General features: G+C 59.8%; 5 protein-coding genes across 5 annotated transcripts; 2 read left to right on the top strand and 3 right to left on the bottom strand.

Annotated features, from left to right (window-relative positions):
* Positions 1 to 425: 425 nt before the first annotated feature.
* On the top strand, positions 426 to 1,272 carry EHS24_002450 (uncharacterized protein; the record flags this gene model as incomplete). The annotated part of the gene is made up of 5 exons (XM_028618190.1): positions 426 to 630; positions 674 to 826; positions 886 to 949; positions 1,004 to 1,071; positions 1,127 to 1,272. The coding sequence occupies 5 exons, from the start codon at positions 426 to 428 to the stop codon at positions 1,270 to 1,272; spliced, it is 636 nt and encodes a 211-aa protein (XP_028473146.1).
* Positions 1,273 to 4,462: 3,190 nt separating this feature from the next.
* Positions 4,463 to 7,691, top strand: EHS24_002449 (uncharacterized protein; the record flags this gene model as incomplete). Its single annotated transcript, XM_028618189.1, has 2 exons — positions 4,463 to 5,921; positions 5,974 to 7,691. The coding sequence occupies 2 exons, from the start codon at positions 4,463 to 4,465 to the stop codon at positions 7,689 to 7,691; spliced, it is 3,177 nt and encodes a 1,058-aa protein (XP_028473145.1).
* A 263-nt stretch (positions 7,692 to 7,954) lies between these two features.
* Positions 7,955 to 8,918, bottom strand: EHS24_002448 (uncharacterized protein; the record flags this gene model as incomplete). The annotated part of the gene is made up of 2 exons (XM_028618188.1): positions 7,955 to 8,438; positions 8,695 to 8,918. 2 exons carry the CDS (start codon positions 8,916 to 8,918, stop codon positions 7,955 to 7,957), a joined length of 708 nt encoding a protein of 235 aa, XP_028473144.1.
* Positions 8,919 to 10,662: 1,744 nt separating this feature from the next.
* EHS24_002447 (uncharacterized protein) lies at positions 10,663 to 11,169 on the bottom strand (the record flags this gene model as incomplete). Its single annotated transcript, XM_028618187.1, has 1 exon — positions 10,663 to 11,169. The coding sequence occupies one exon, from the start codon at positions 11,167 to 11,169 to the stop codon at positions 10,663 to 10,665; it is 507 nt and encodes a 168-aa protein (XP_028473143.1).
* A 1,242-nt stretch (positions 11,170 to 12,411) lies between these two features.
* On the bottom strand, positions 12,412 to 14,726 carry EHS24_002446 (uncharacterized protein; the record flags this gene model as incomplete). The annotated part of the gene is made up of 6 exons (XM_028618186.1): positions 12,412 to 12,696; positions 12,749 to 13,321; positions 13,420 to 13,857; positions 13,912 to 14,277; positions 14,357 to 14,570; positions 14,662 to 14,726. 6 exons carry the CDS (start codon positions 14,724 to 14,726, stop codon positions 12,412 to 12,414), a joined length of 1,941 nt encoding a protein of 646 aa, XP_028473142.1.
* Between the last annotated feature and the right edge of the window lie 1,644 nt (positions 14,727 to 16,370).

Genomic DNA, 16,370 nt, shown 5'->3' with positions numbered 1-16,370 from the left:
GAGAAGGGGTGATGCGTCAAACGGGACATTCAAGTAGACGCCAGATGTATGCTTTATGGCGGTGTGTCGGGCGGCGGCACCGCCGGCCCGCATAGATCTCAGTTGCACACACACCCTTCGACCGGCGTGCTCGACTGGTACATTGTCAGCAGCGCGTCCCAGCGTCCCAGGGTCGAATGGTGGAATGGTGGCATATCCGCGACCACAGCACAGCCTGCCGACGCCACACAAAAAAGGACGGGCAAGCATAACCAAGTTACTCCTGCCAAGACGTCCCTGTCCTCCGCTGAGCATGCCGCATTCTGCACGCCGCACACTGATACACCTGGCGTCCAACCCGTCCTCATCACTGGTCCATAAAAGCAGCAGCAGCAGTGCGCATTGCGTTCTCATCTCTTCGACCCACACCTCACCATACTGACACCATGCTCTTCTCCTCTCTCGCCCTCATCCTCAGCCTCGCCGGTGCTTGTGCAGCACCCACTCCGGCCGATGCCACCTCAACCTCTGCCGCACCCAGCTCCACATCGGATTCCTGGGTGCCGCCCGTTAACAACAAGACGGCTCCAGCCGTTACGCTCCCACTGGCCAACCCGCCCGTGTTTGACAAGCCCAACGAGGACAACTGGCGTGAGTCCCTCCCCGGCACAAGCTTTGCTGATCCTTATGGTAGTGATTCTCGACACACCGGCCTCGACCACCTCTCCGGGCACGGGCACCACCATCTCCTGGTCGTGGGGCAAGGACCATGTCAACGGTTCTCTCGGCGCGGTGGCGCTGATCCTCACAAACGCCAACAAGTCGCTCCTGGCGGAAGACGCTCTTCGTGAGTTTGTCCACACCCTGATGACGGGGCCACTGCCCAATGTCAAGCTAACCCTCTAGTCATCATCACCGACGACTCCATGTCAAACACCTACGACAAGGACGTCCTCGTCGGCGTGCGCCTGTAAGTTTCTCCACCGCATCGTCGGAAGAGGGGCTCGAGCTGACTGGCGTACAGCAATTCCCCCACTTACGCCGTCGGCGCCAACTACACCATCAAGATGGTCCGCGACTCCAACCACTCCAGTGAGTCTATCGAGGAGCGGAGTCACTGGTAGTTCCAGTCTGACCGCCATCGCAGTGGTGTTCGCCGAGTCGAAGCTGTTCCCCATCAAGCCGGTCGGCCAAGTACCCGCCGCCAGCGGCGGCGCGGCCATGGCCCGTTCCGCCGGCCTCGCCACCGTGTGTGCGGCCTTGGTGGCGGCGGCCGCCGCCATGGTGGTCTAAACCCCAGCGCCATGGTCGTAGAACCGTAGAACCGTAGAAACGTATAATGCCACTAATGCCCCTTTATGATACTTGTCACATGTCCGAGACGTCCGTCCGTCTCTACACGCCGCGTGAGGTTGTTGGCGTCTAACCTGATTTCAACCACCACCGTGAAAGAAAGTGCGTTCTAATGTGGGTTTGGTGAGCATCTGCTGTACTCACGTGGTAAGTGTCTGTGTGCACAATGCAGTCAGCCCTAAAGCCTCTGTACACGCCATGCCTGTCGATCAACCTCTATCTTTGACCCGGTGTAGGTGAGGTGAGGTTGAATGGGACTGCTGCCAGTGCCACACCAGAAGTGCACCACAGCCCAATGGCCTGGAACCCACTTTGAAAAGGTGGGATGAGATGAAAACGTAACGTGAATCAGTCAGCAAGATAGTCGCCGTTGGCACACACGTTAATGTGCCCTGGAGAACCACGTATATTACCAAGCTGGCCGGGGTTCGAATCCAGGATGAGACAGGAACACCGACGACGTATATTACCAAGCTGGCCGGCGTTCGAATCCTGTGGGGGCTTATAACATAAAAACCACTGGCCGGTGGAAAAGCGACTAGCGACTATCTTATTGCGGTAGTCGCACACCGTATTACTACTTATTGCACGGTCTCCGTGCGTGTGGCCATGTGGTGTGCGCGGACGCGGATTTAACACAGATGTGCATGTGTGAGTTGTTTTGAATTGGTCGCGGATCGCGGATCGCTGATGATGAATGAGATGATGCTATCAGCCAGCCGCTGGCCGCTAGATCGGATCTGCGGCGGCGGGATTTGTTTACAAGGATCTTTATTTGGCGATCGCCACACACACCTGTACCGCGTGTTGTGCACCGCGCTGACACCGATGACGCACCGCGCACAACTAGTTCATCCGACGGCCCGCCTGTGCTCTCGCCGCCTCCGTCCGTGCCATAACCCGAATTAGACGGAGGCTTATCGGTAAAGTTTCTTGGCGGCATCGACTGCATTCGTTTGCCTCGTCGGAAAAGTTGGGATACAGCAGCTGTGGGATGCATGTGGGACAGGGTTGCTGAACGGAAAGTGTACGAGGGTGTGTGGCAGGGTACAACGACGTGTTGGGAATGTACGGATCCCGGATCGGTTGGCCGGACTTTTTGCGCAGTCATTTGGAGGCCGACCTTGCCCTTTTACGAAGGCGTTGGGTGCAAACGGTTCGCTATCGTGCAGCCAATCGCCATCCTCGGTCGGCTTCATCCCATACACGTCGGCAACGTGAGCGAGGAGCGAGCGGCGCCAGACCCGTTCGCTGCTGAACCGAGCCGGTGCGCGGTCCGAGTCGGCAAACAGCGACGTACGCCGAGACGGGGGATCGGGAAAGGTGGAGGGGGGGGCCTTGGAGGTAAAGGGGCGGCGATACGGCGGAGCGGGTATCAATTACCTTTGAGCAATATAGAGCAATCGTTTAGGAACGGAGGGCCGAAGCGCAATGCATGGGATCATGGGAGAAGAAGAAGGCAACAAAAAAAAAGGACAGAGACGGTGGCCTTCTGTGACTGTTGCGCGCTGTAGGCGGTGCTGGCGAGGCTGGCTGCGCAGTCGCTTGGTTGCGCTTGTTGTGCCATATGCACCTGTTCTCGGAGGCCCACGGGCAGCAACGGGGGGGTTGCACACGACAATGTCACGCAACGTACGACATGCATGCCTCCGGTGCAGCTGTGCCAAGGCCCAGCCGGTCTTATGGCCTCATGCCAAGACGGACGAGATGTGGTTCATACATGCCATGGCAATGTCTCGAGTGCACTGCTGTAGATTGCTCTCTCTCTCTCTCGTCTCTCTCTCCCATCGGTTCCAAGGGGGCAGACGGGGGCTTTGTGCAGGGAAAAACCCACTGTGGCGTCAAAAACGCCCAATGACTGGCCCCACCAATTGTCATGGCACCCGCGCTCTGCTGCCACGCCGGCCGGTACGCTGGGTACACTCCTTGCGCTGCCAGGCTCTGCAGTCCTGTCTCGGCCTCGGCCTGAGGCGCCGATCCGGGGCCTACGTGGGCTGCGACAGAGGAGACGAGAGGAGGGGAGAGCAGGAGAGAGCAGGAGAGAGCAGGAGACGAGTCTGAAATCAGAAATGAAAAGCCAGAGACAAATGGCCATGTCGGGGATCTACGCGTTTGTATCTGGTGAATAGGTGTTTGAGTGACGAGTGCCAGATGACGCTTGACGCTGCAACGCAGTGTCCGGCGGCCGGCTCGAGAGGAGGGGGCTAGGAGAGCCTGGGGGGTTTCGGGGGTGTGCGGCGACGTCAGTGGCCCAGTGGCCTCTCTCTGCGTTGTGTGTGTTTAGCGGGTGGATGAAGCAAGACTCTGTGCCAGATATGGGTTCCGATCGGCGCCGGTGGGTGGGCCGGGAGGGAGGGTGGGCAGAGACAGAGAGAGGCTAGAGCAAAACGAGCAGAGACAGAGACCCCCCGTCCAAAGTGCCTAATCGATGAGGTCGTTGGGCCGTCGTCGTCTCCGCGTCGCGGCCAAGCATGCGTGGGTCGCTTCTGGCTCGTCTGGAAAACAAACCCAACCCACATATCCACACCACAGCAAAAGAGGGAACTCGTCCCTTTCTCTTCCTTTCCACACCTCTCTTCCAACACAAGTCACCTGTACAAACACATCTCACCCGCAACGTTACAAGCACCATTGCTGGTCCCATTCAGCCTAACACCACCACCACCGCACCCTGGGTCTCACCCCTTTTGACACATCTTGCTGGCTGGCCCGGCTTTACGAACCGCAGCCACCCCTCCCCCGGAGACAACTGGAACATACATTGCATCTGCAAAGGGCGACTCACCTGCACAACCATCCCCTCTCTCTCACCTCACCCACTCCACATTCCACACACCACCCGGCTGGCCCGTACACCATCTGCCAAGGGGACTGAAAACGAGCTGGCATCGTCTACTCCACGCTCACCACCACCTCCAACCCCTCCATCAACACCTGTGCACCGCCGGGCCCCACAGCATTTCGTTGCACCAGTTCTTCCTGGTACCCCACCATCCAGGCGTGCCTTGACTTGGCGTACTTGCCTTTGCCTTCGCAACCTACTACCCCCCAAGTGGTGACCCCCCCACCCACCGTTCACCCCCTCCCCTCCCCTCCTCATCACCATACTCCACTCGCTACCCCGTTCACCATGCCGTCGCTGTTTGCTCGGAGGCGGCGTTTGTCCGACGCGAGTGGCCGCAGCAGCACCCGCAGCAGCCGCAATGGCCGGCCACCGGTCACCGCGGTCGACGTTGACCTTGAACCGCTCCCGCGAATGCCAGCAAAGTTCCGCCAGCTTCTCGAGTCGCATGGCAACACCACACCCCCGCCCAAGAGCGAGCCCACCAACACCACCAAGACAAAAAAGGACCGGCGTATGAGCATCTTTGCCTGGCGCTCGACGGTCGACCTCCGAAAACAGGCCGATGTCCAGGCCCAGGCGGACACCGACCGCGAGTCCATTCCTGCAACGACCCGTCCCCTAAAGATTCCTCATGAGATGCCCTCCCTGGGACTCAAGGAACCCTCCTCTCCACCAGACAGTGCTGTCATCACCCCGCCTACTGACGATGTGCCCCTCCCCGACGACGACCACTCGCTCCCAGTATTGGGGGGCGGCCATGTCCGAGGACAAACCGAGGTCCCTACTTCCACCATCCCCACATCCCCATCACCCCACACCCTGCCGCCGGCACCACAGTCCTTCCAGCCACAAGAAGAACGTCATGAACAGTCGACTGCAGCGGACGATTCGGCAAGTGTGGAGCTGGCAGAGAACGTGCCCACGTTCTCTAGCAGGTTCCGTTCAGATACTGTGTCTTCCCGGCCTGCCCTCAGTATCGACACTGCTCTCAGCCGCGACGTTGACGTATTCGCTTGTGCCACTGGCTCGACGCACTATGGTACACCAGAGGCCATGACGCCCGTCGGTGTGGCCTCGTCGACGTCAGCACACGAGGGCGCATTCTTGACTCCACTTCAGCATACACCGATGTGTACAACTGGGGAGGGTTTCAGCGTGATGAGTACGGCCGTCGAGCGCTCACGGAGCATGGACTTGGGCCGTCCCTCCACGGCCAAGCCCAGGCGTACGTCCACGTCGGGCATATCACGCGCCGCCGTCACGCCGAACATGAGCCCATTCGCCTCCCCTCGCAAGCTCTCGATGGTCTTGACGTCCCCGCCCATGCCACAGCCCATTGCCCACTTGCCTACACTCCAGCCATCGACACCTGGCAGTGCTGGGACGGCCGTGTGGGGCGCCCTCGCGCTGGAGGGAGGACCGAGATCACCTGCTCTCTCCCGTACGACGTCGCACGAAACCGGTGTAACCACTGCGTTCCCATTCTTTGGCCATGCTCCACTGTCGCAGACGACAAGCCGCCAGTTGACCGATTCCGAGATTGCAAAGGCGACCAAGGCGATGCCTGTCATGTTCCGTGTGGCGAGCCGTACCGAGCAACTGGACGAAGGGGGCGAGGCAGAGGAGCTGAACGATTCGGAGGAAGGCGGTTCGTCGGCAGCGTCGACGCCAATGGACACTGCCTCTATGGCTACATTGCGCAACAAGGGCAAGGGCGTCGCTCACATGGACCCACTGGTGGAAGGTATGTCGTTTGGCTTTCTGTTCGGGTCCAAGAGGCTGACGCGGTGACACAGAATCGCCTACGCGTGCCGGCAGTCGCGTCTCTACGCCAAAAGCCCCGATGTTTGGCGAGGCCGGTATTTTGGGACTCGATGTTCCACCTGCCAAGTGGCAAGGACTTTCAGACTCGGCAATTCCTGATGCTGGCCCCAGCTCCATGGGGGACTGTTACTTTGGCCACATCCCTGCATCATCGTCCAGCAACGCGCCGTCCTCTGTCCCAGAGTCCACTACTCCCGGTGTGGACATGGACGACTCGGACAGTGTCGCAGAGAGTAACGAGACCGAGGGCGACAGTAGTATCAACACTGGCGAGGGTGAGAATGACGAGGGTGAGAGTTGTTCTGCTCCACACACGACCTTGGCCACCCCCGCGACGCCCACTGCGTCCGGCGACCACCACCCCAGCCGCCCGCCGTTGTACAGCCACATTTCACACTCGACGAGCGACCTCCCCTCGCCGAATATCCACATACAGAAGCCACTCCTCGACACAGTCCCGGAGACGGCCTTGTCGCCGGTCCAACAACAATCAAAGGACTCGACGCTCAAGCGCAGGTTATCTGCAGGCGATGCCGACCCACCCCCACCCCTGTACGAGCCCATCAAGGACTATGTGCACGACGGACCCAAGCCCAAGCCTCGTGAGGAGGAGGGCCGCGAGGGACTCCCACCGTACTGGTGCGGCGTTCACATCGAGGGCACCCTCTCGCGCAAGATGGAGTTTACCCAGCCGGGCGTCCAGGCAAAGGACCGTGGATGGAAAAAGTACTACCTCGTCTTGCACGGTACTGCGCTGTTCGTCTACAAGTTTGACCCGTACAAGGTGCCCCTCCGCGCCGGCGAGCCATACATCACTTGCTCGGACCAGGAGGCCGAGAACTTCTTGCACGTCCACCCGGCGCCGGACCGCCGGTCGTCCACCCCAGTCCTCCCGGCCGGTTCCCTCGCTCGCCCCAGCGTCACTCCGCGCTCTAGTCTCGGCGCCGCTGCGACGGCTACTCGTCCCGAGAAGCAGATGCGCCGCAACACCATCAGCCTCGAAGGTCTGCGCGGCACTCCCCTCGGCCAGACCTTCCAGTCTCGCCGTGGCACCGTGGGCTCGCATACGCCCACTCGCCGCGAAGGCACACCGCCCGTCCCACCCATTCCCGAGGGCCCAGACTTCAAGGACCCAGAGCTGTTCAACAACGCGTCGCCGCGCAAAATGTCGACGTCCAACATGTCCGTCGCGTCCAGCACGGCGTCGGCCCCCATCGCGAGCCACATGCCATTTGCCCACAACATGCTTGTGCACAAGTACACGCTGCAAAACGCCGAGTCGGGCCTCGCGGCAGACTACAAGAAACGCCTGCACTGCGTGCGTATCCGCGCCGAGGGCCAGCAGTTTATGCTGCAAACCGACACGGCGCGCCAGTGCGTGCAGTGGATCGAGGCGTTCCAGGCCGCCACCAACGTCGCCACGGACCTGGACGTGCGTCCCATGCCCGTGCAGCAGACGCTGCCCCGTCGCCGTCGCCGTCGAGCGGCCGCCGCCGCGCGCCCTGTCGACCCCTCAGCCGCACCCACGAGCGACAACGCCAACCCGGCGTTCGAGGACACGCCCGAGGGCAACCTCGCGGCGGTGGAGGCCGCCGAGCGGTCCCAGGCCGAGGCGGATCACGAGCGCGACCGCATGCTCGCCGAGGATCAGGATGCCGAGACGCGCGACGCGAATAACAGAGTGTATTAAGAGAGAGAGAGAAGGAACGGAGAGAGGCGATATCAAAGACCGACATTTCAGTACCACCAACCAACATCATTTGTCATTATTGTAGCTAGCATCATGCACACGTTCCACGTTTCCGTGTCAAAGTCGGCGTCTTTGTCCAGAAACCGTACATCGGGATTGTGATTCGTCGCTGCTGATATCTCGTGTCTACAATACAAGCGTGTACGCTGAACCTGCCACTACTTGTTTTCCTAATTTTCACATCGTACGCCCGCGCGTGCCACCTAGAGGCGCTTGAGACGCGAGTTGGGCTTGAGGATCTTGTGCTTGTTGTGTCCCTCCTCGTTCCCAAAGAACAGGCTCCACGCGCCCCAACAGCCCAGCACGCCGTTCCCGAGCCCCAAGAGCACGGCCAAGGCGCCAAGCGGCGCGTTCCAGCCAAAGATCGCCGAGAAGCAGAACAGCGCCGACAGCACGCCAATGGCCGGGACGCGACACTTGGACACGGGGGTGTACGTCGGCACAATGACAAAGACGCACAGGGCCGCGAGGGCGAGCATGCCCATGCCCATCATGTGCAGCAGGAACGACTCGAGCGAGGTCAGCGAGTCATAGTGGCCGCGGTCGTAGCTCGGTACGGGCCCGCTGTTGAGCACGCCGAGGTGGCCGGTCTTGAGGGCGTGCGAGGGCGAGCCCGACTCGGAACCCTGCGCGAGGAAGAGGATGAACCGCGGGAGGACCAGGACGGGCAGGGCCATGAGTGTGAGCCTGGAGAACGTGTTAGCAAGGCGTGTGTGACGTGGAGGGCGGGCGGGTGGTTTGGTTTCGATGGCACTCGGGCGGTGCCGGCTGCAGTCGATGGGGCGTGGGAGTGAGATGTGGTGGGCTCTGGTCTCTCAGAGCACGTCGAGTACCGGCGACCACCGTCCTAGCACGAGCTCACCCCTCACCGATCCCACGCATCACGCAGCGCACCGACAATGCCGGATCGCACAGCCCGTTCTCCGTCTAGTCCCGTACTCACCATCCAGCAGCAGCCAGGCCAAACACGCTCGCAGCGTCCAGCGCGCCCTCGACAGGCCGCGTGGCCGCCTTGGCCATGTCCTCTGCTTGGCGGTATCCCCTGCCCAGCGATCCGGGGCTCGGGTCGCGCTGTGGGACCGCACGTCGTGGAGGCGGCGGGTACGGCGGCGGCGGCGAGGACGCCTTGGACGAGCCCATGGGCTGCAGTTCGACGGCGGCGGACATTGCTTTGTGTCGAGCGAACCGGGTAACCGGGTGCGGACTGCGCAGTGGTAGCGCGGGGAGGGCGGGGGTGGAAGAGCGGAGGAAGCGAGGTCCCGGTGGTCCGTTCCCGAGTGCAAGGGAGGAGGATGGGTGAAGGAGAGACGAGGTTGTTGTTGCCGGTGGCCAAAGGACTTGTGGGAAGTTTGAACCGAGGATCCAAGGACACGCTCTAAAGACAGACACGCATACGGGCTGACGCGTTGGAATGGCTCTGACGTCATGACCACGCGAGTTTAGTTTAAATAGCGGAGCCAAATAGTCGTAATGTTTAACTAAATCCAATTTCTATTGGGTCAGTAAGGTCCCGTGTCAACAGTCTTTGTCGCTGGGTGTCACTCCTTTTACACTGTGATGTCCGTTCTATCAACAGGCACACAGGAGGTATGGGTTACTCGTCCTATTGCCGCGCCAGGTGTACTTGCCATATTGATCAATAGTCTCCACTCGGAAGGGGTCGAAGGGGAGTGAGCAGCTTTTCTCCGACGCATGAAAAAAACACACTGCTGTTCGCCACGGTGTGCGCGGCGAAAAGTGTATGTGTTTTTCCAACCCAGTGGGGAGAGATCCAGAGACACCCCCTCTGCAGTACATCCCAACCGAGGCCACAACGAAAGCTCCGAACAGGATAGTGTACTAGTGTGCTGCCTTGAACACAGGCGAGATACAAAGGCGGACGAGCTGATCCCTGGCATCGGCGTCGCACGCCAGGCTGTCGCAGGCAGCAACATGAATCAGTTTTCGACGTCTTGCCCTTCTCTTGTGTGCCTGGCACTGAACACGACTCTTGTCTTGTTGGCACCCTTCCCTACCTATGGAGAGCATGCCCGTTCCGGCACAATGGTGCAAGCTGGTGCACCAGTCGAGAATAGTAAGACTTAGGACCGCAGTTACCAAGCTGAAGAGAACGCATAGTCTTGGCCAGTTGTTTTGCATGTGTACACTACACTGTGCGGCGCCGCCAACACCGTTCTTCGCCAATCCGATATCCGGGCGCATACGTCCACCCCAGATCCCCAGAACGCACGGGGTCACTGATACTGGCCAACTGACAGCATATGGTCGATATCAGCCAAGGCGTACCCTCCCCTCCCTGTGGGTCGCAGACGGCGGTCCTGAGGCGTCCCCGCTCTGTGGCCGACCTCGTGGGCGGTGGCCGAGACAGCCAGTACTACCTGCGTCCTAGTTCGCGTCAATGCCCCTATCTATCCCCGCAATCAGTCAGTGCGTGGGTGCGTTCTGTCCCCGCAGTCAGCCAGTGCGTGGAGCGAGTGGCACAAAGGTATTCCCTTCCAGCGACTGCGCCGGCGAAACGCCCGACGTGCAGTACGTATGCAACGAGACACACACACACACCCAAGAAACGAATCGACAAATTGTAGAGTACAACCAATATCCTGGGCCCGCAGGCACAAGGGAAAAAGGTACAGCGAGTGGAAGTTCTGATCTAGATGTAAAGAGTGTCTGTTGGCAAGGCGGGTCAGAGGTACACCCGACGATGCCAAGATGTGGACCCCGAAGGGTCTGATGGTGGCGGAAGACCAACGCAAAAGAGGTCTTCCAATGCGTTTTGCAAGAGGTAGTGCGAATCGTGGCGAAGAGACATGGTGGGCTGTTGATGCTGGGCGTGGTGATGTTTGCCTTGACTAACCCAGTCAGTCCATGTGTGCGGAAAGGGGCTTGAGAGGTCCACTATGCTGCACTCACATTACAAGGCGGCGAGGGCCGCAATCGTGGCGACGAGGGGGAGGACCCACTTGCCAAGACGGATTCCGGGAACCGCTGCACTGCGCTTCATGTACGGCTCGGCTGGGATCTCCATGTGCTCCTGGCCAATAACTTTTCCAATGTAGAAGTAAGTCGAGTAGCGGCACGACTGGATTGCGTTCTCGGCGCCCTCGTATGACTGGATGCCAGCGATGAGGTTGTCGACGTAAAACTTGAGCGAAGGGGTGACGCGGCAGAGCCACAGCAGCTCGTCGGTGGCATTGGCGGTTCCGGCCGTGGTCTGGAGAGGGAGCGAAATAATGGCGTCCTTGGTCATGACGGTGGCACCCATGGACTCGCAGGCGCGAACGGCACTCATGTTGCCGACGACCAGGCAGCCGTTCCACTCGCCATATGCCTCCCAGGCCTCAGTCAAGACTTCCTGCGAGAGAATGTTGGTCGAGATGGGCACGACAGCGTAGTCGGGGATGAGGGTGTCGGCCGTCATGCTGAAAAGGAGGGAGTCTGGAGGAGAATGAAGGTAAATGAAGTGAACGGTCGACGACGTGAAGAGAGAGTAGACAACAGCAAGTGAGAGGAATCGTGGGGACGCGCACACCGTGTGTGGCTCTTTAGCACACGCTAATGCGTCCACGCGCCACGCATGGACGTTGCAAAGTGTGCCCATAAGGCGGCCTCTGGGTGCCTCACTGTCGTGCGACTTGATCGGGCCAGGGCGATGGATAGGGAGTGAGGTGTGGGCGGTAGGTATTTGAGGCTTGGCTGCGGGGTAGTCCGATCGACCCTGTCCCACGAGCTCCGCCCCGAGCTATCCCCGGAAAGACTTCTTCCTTGTGGATGCCTGTAACCAGGAATGCATACGAGCCCGAGCGGAGGCTGCATGCAGTGCGCCCGAGTGAAGCCTGCAGACAACTCAGTGTGCATGGTTTTGTCGCGTCCAGATGGGTTGGGCTGCGTATGGTACACTCCGCCCGGAACAAACGGCAAAAAAAAACTCACTGAATCCGTTCGCAGCGGGGTAATTGTGGCGAATGTGGCGCCGGCTGCCACATGCACAGATATCCATCCCCCCAGCACTAACCAACATGTGTACGCTCTGGCCCTCGCTTGCCCCGGTACAAACGTCGTCGATACGAACACTCTTAACCGGCACTGCGCATGTGAGTGTACCAAAATGCTGGGCTAGAAACACTAGCTTCTGTATATCCTGTGCCGCCGTGTCGGTCTGGGTGCTCTTCCGGCGAATGCGACGCCCACAGGATGGTCAGTGCAGATAACCACAGGGTTCTATATAGGGAATGCCGAGGGAAAGGCAAGGGTCGCGACAGTCTGCAGCGGCTGGGCATGTGCAGACCGTCGCCGTGTGTCAGAGCGTCAGTACTGCCATTTGGTCGGCCACGGCGAGACGCCACCCCGAGGGCATGAGACAGTAGAGGTCGACCAGTTCAGGCGTGGAAGGACTTTGCCAAAAAGGGCTTTGCATAAAACTATTTGGATTGCCACGTACCAGGCACAGAGTATGACTAGTACAGGCTTTGCTTTCAACTATAACAATCGTTCGGGGGGGCTCGAAAGAGTGTGAGGACAAAACGTCCCAGCAACGGCGGAAAAGGGTACCGAGCCACAGTCTTCCGGGATTATACACAGCGACTGGAAATGTAGAGTAAAGACAGACAGTTCTTCTCGTCTTCTTTGTTTCATTCGTCAAACGAATCAAACATTGTCCATTTTAAACGAGGAGAGAACCAAAGATGGCCAGGACGGCCACGGCGTTGGGGACGGCGTTGGCAAAGGCCGAGCTCTTCTTGTCCGAAGCCGCGGCGGCGGTGGCGGCAGCGCTCGTAGTCGCAGCACCGTTGGGGTCGCAGGTGGTCTTCTGGAGGGTAAGGGCGAGCTTGATGTCGTTGGCTCCGCAAGTGGGGATGCACGAGGTGACAGAGTTGACAAAGTCGGAGCCACAGATGCACTTGGTGTCGCAGGCGTTTGCGCACTTGGCCGAAGTGAGGGCCTTGGCCTAGAAGGTGGAGGTCAGTATTGGAACGAAGAGCGAGAACAAAAGGACTTACCATGCAGCCCTGACCACAAGTGGAGAACTTGGAGAGGTCGGGACCCTTGCAGCCACCAGAGCCGCTGCCGCTGCCCGATCCAGATCCAGATCCAGATCCCGAACCGCTGCCGCTGGTCGAGTTTCCGCCGCCACCAGAGCAGGTGGTCTTCTGGAGAGAGAGCGCAGCGGTAACGTCAGAGGCAGGGCACTTGGCAATGCAGGTGGTGACGCTGCCGACAAAGGTAGAGCCACAGATACAGGTGTTGTCGCAAGCCGACTTGCACTTGGCCGTCGTCAGGCCGCCAGCAAGACACTGCTGACCACACGAGGTGAAGACCTTGAGGTCGGGGCCAGTGCATGTTCCGGTAGAGCCTCCACCGCTGCCGCCGCCGCTGCCACCACCGCTACCGCCGCCGCTGCCACCGCCGCCCGTGGCGCCAGAGCACTGCTTGGTCTGGAGGGCAAGCGCGGCAGTAATGTCGTTACCTCCGCATGCGGCGATGCATGGAGTGGCCGAACCAACGAACTTGCTGCCGCAGATGCACGCAGAGTCGCACTGGTCCTTGCAGCCGGCCGCAGTGAGAGCCTTGGCCTGAGGTCAATGTTAGTAAATGATCGCCCACGAAAGAGAAAATCGGAGAAATTGAGGCAAAAATGGAAATGCCACAGATCCGGGTTTGGTCAACTCACGAGACATGTCTGTCCACACGACGAGAGCGAGCTGAGGCTGGGGGGAGTGCAGGTTCCAGTACCGCCGCCGCCAGTGCCAGTACCGCCGCCGCCGGTTCCAGTGCCACCACCACCACCAGAGCACTGCTTCGTCTGGAGGGCAATGGCCGCAGTAATGTCGTTACCGCCGCACGCGGCGATGCATGGGGTAGCCGCACCGACAAACGCGCTGCCGCAGATGCACGCAGAGTCACACTGGTCCTTGCAGTTGGCCTTGGTGAGAGCAGTAGCGAGGCATCCCTGGCCACACGACGAAAGCGAGGAGAGGTCGGGAGGGCTGCAAGTGCCGCCGCCGCCGCCGGGCGAGGTGGTGGTAGTCGATCCATCCGTGGTGGTCTCGGTACCGCCACCACCACCAGGCGTAGTAGTACCACCGCCGCCGCCCGAACACTGCTTGTCCTACAATGTTGTCAGCTCCATTGCCCGAACATGGTCTATTCCAACAAGACTCACCTGGAGTGCAATGGCAGCAGTAATGTCGCCAGAGGGGCAGGTAACGAGGCAGGTGGAGGCAGCACCGACAAACGCGCTGCCGCAGATGCACGCAGAGTCGCACTGGTCCTTGCAGTTGGCCTTGGTGAGGGCGTTGGCGAGACATGCCTGGCCACATGAGGAAAGCGAAGAAAGGTCAGGACCAGTGCAGCTGCCACCACCACCCGAGGTGGTAGTCGGGACAGCAGACGAGGGCTCGACAGAAGTGGGGGGAGCAGACGAAGGCTCAGCCGAGGTAGGGGGAGCCGAAGTAGGGGGCGCGGAGGTGGGAGGGGCCGAAGTGGGAGGAGTGGTAGAAGTAGGAGGAGGGCCACTGCACATCGATTTCTAAGGACGAGGGTTAGCTATTTTATTCTCCGAACATTGGACCGGTCCAATGATCCATGAGCAGGTCCGAGACACGAACCTGGAGGTTGAGGGCGGCGGTCAGGTCATCAGCGGGGCACTTGAGAACACATGTGGCGACGACGCCAGAGAAGGCCCCGCTGCAAGTACAAGCAGTGTCCGAGGGGTCCTTGCATCCCTGGCTAGCCATGGCACCGGCCAAGCAGCACTGGAGACAGGCCGAGAGGGTAGCGATGGCGGGAGGGATCTGATAAGTGGGCGAAGGAGCGGAGCATCTGTGGATGTATCAGTATATGGTGTGGTGACTGCGGGGCTGCGGATGGGCGTAGTGGCAGCGGACTGCGGATGGGGGAGAGACAAACTCACTCCTGAGACTTGACCGTCTGGCTGAGGATCGCGCCGGCCACGAAGGCGAGGGCGGTGAACTTCATGGTGTTACGGATTTACTGAGGTGAAGAAGTTACCTTGGGGCCGAACAAACGAGAAACTGAGGGGATAACTTCCTTCTGGGTGAGACTCGTCGTGTGTATATATGCTATGCGAGAGGAGGGGGGAGAGGAGGGGGTCGTGGTTAGCCGGCTTTGGTGAAGGCCCCGAAAGCGGAACGTTGCTCAACTCAATGCGCCGCATGGGTCGATCCACTGCCACTTGACAGAGCCGGTTGTCTCAACCCAGTGGTCCAGTGACCGCGGATCGACGTATTGAGCTGGTCCCACAGGCAGGTGGGGGGAGCTATTGAGAGGCATAGGACTTAGCGCCTCAGCGTTGTGCACCACAACCGGTTGTCTCGCGGTGAGGAAGCCGGCTGTGACGATGGTAGCAACAGCTACGTCCTCGAGGTTGGAATAAACACTGTGACGTTGCAACAGACCTCCGCGCAACTGCCTGCCGGCGATGTCTTCAGCGGCGTTGGTTAGTGTGGTCCATGAGAGTTGCGGGGCTGACAATGTTGCGCAGCCACTTCGCAGTAAGCGATGTGCTCAAAGGGTGCGGTCGTCGACGAGGGTGCACGGTCCAAGCAAGCACAGCAAACGCTTGGTGCCCCATGTTGGCCCCATGCATCGTAGCACCCGGAGAACCAGGAGACGACTAGAAATTCGGGGTGGTGAGGGAGACCAGCTGCCCGTAATTCGGGCACTTTTACAGCATCATGTGAGCAGCGGAATGTCAGGGGCCTGCAGCGCCTATGAGAAAGTACCTGGCTAGCTTCAACGGCGCCGCAACGGAGTGCAGTCGAGCAGAGGCGCAGAGGCCTTTGCTCATACGATACGTCCTTGCGTTCGGCGGGTGTCTTGGCAGATCTGCTTTAGAGATGCTTGTCCAACGGTCCGGGCATGGTAGCAGCCGAAGAGGCACGTCCGTCGTACCTCCACAGGGTTGTCCCTCTCCAAACAAAGTGGCCGTCCATCTAATCCGTAATCCGCAACGGGGACTGTCTCGAGGGGAGCTGCCGTACGAACATCGCCTGCGGATATGTAAAGAACGCCGGTTGGGCCGGGGCTTGATTAAACCACTAAGATAGATCTAGACTGCATCTGGAAGTGGGTGGGTCCTTTTTTATCAAATCGGTTGCTGATCTTGGATAGGGAATCCCCCAGGAGGCCATCAGCCAGGAGCAGCCCAACCACCCAGAAACAATTATAGAGTTTGCGGGTGCGGAAATTAAGTTCACAAAGTCACGTCCCGGCTTGTTATTACAACCGGTTCAGCCAGAGCCCATGCGGGGGGTAAAATGGATGGGTGACGTCGATAGAACGTCCAATGTCCCAAATCGAAACGCTGTGTTGGAAGGAAGCCATCTAAACTGTCGGATCGGGAAGGCCGGCGCACCGTGGAGCCTCTGTCTGCTCGAGGGTCTACGTCACTGTTTATTGGCTGCAAGAGCATGCAGACACCCGGTGTGCCAATGTTTGCAGATGTCGGATATGGAGTATTTGGCCGCTTGTGGACGCCACCAGCGTGGGCACGGCGGTGCAGCACATGGCTAGGCTTCGACTGAGGCGTACGCCGTCAACATTGCTACTCACATGCCACTCTCATGAGTTGCCGCAACCGGCCCGTGATCGACAGGCTTT

Source organism: Apiotrichum porosum (genome assembly GCF_003942205.1).
Source record: "Apiotrichum porosum strain DSM 27194 chromosome Unknown scaffold_13, whole genome shotgun sequence".
In the NCBI taxonomy this organism is placed as follows: Eukaryota; Fungi; Basidiomycota; class Tremellomycetes; order Trichosporonales; family Trichosporonaceae; genus Apiotrichum; species Apiotrichum porosum.
Note: the sequence above shows the minus strand (reverse complement) of the source record. Positions and strands in the feature narration are given on the sequence as shown.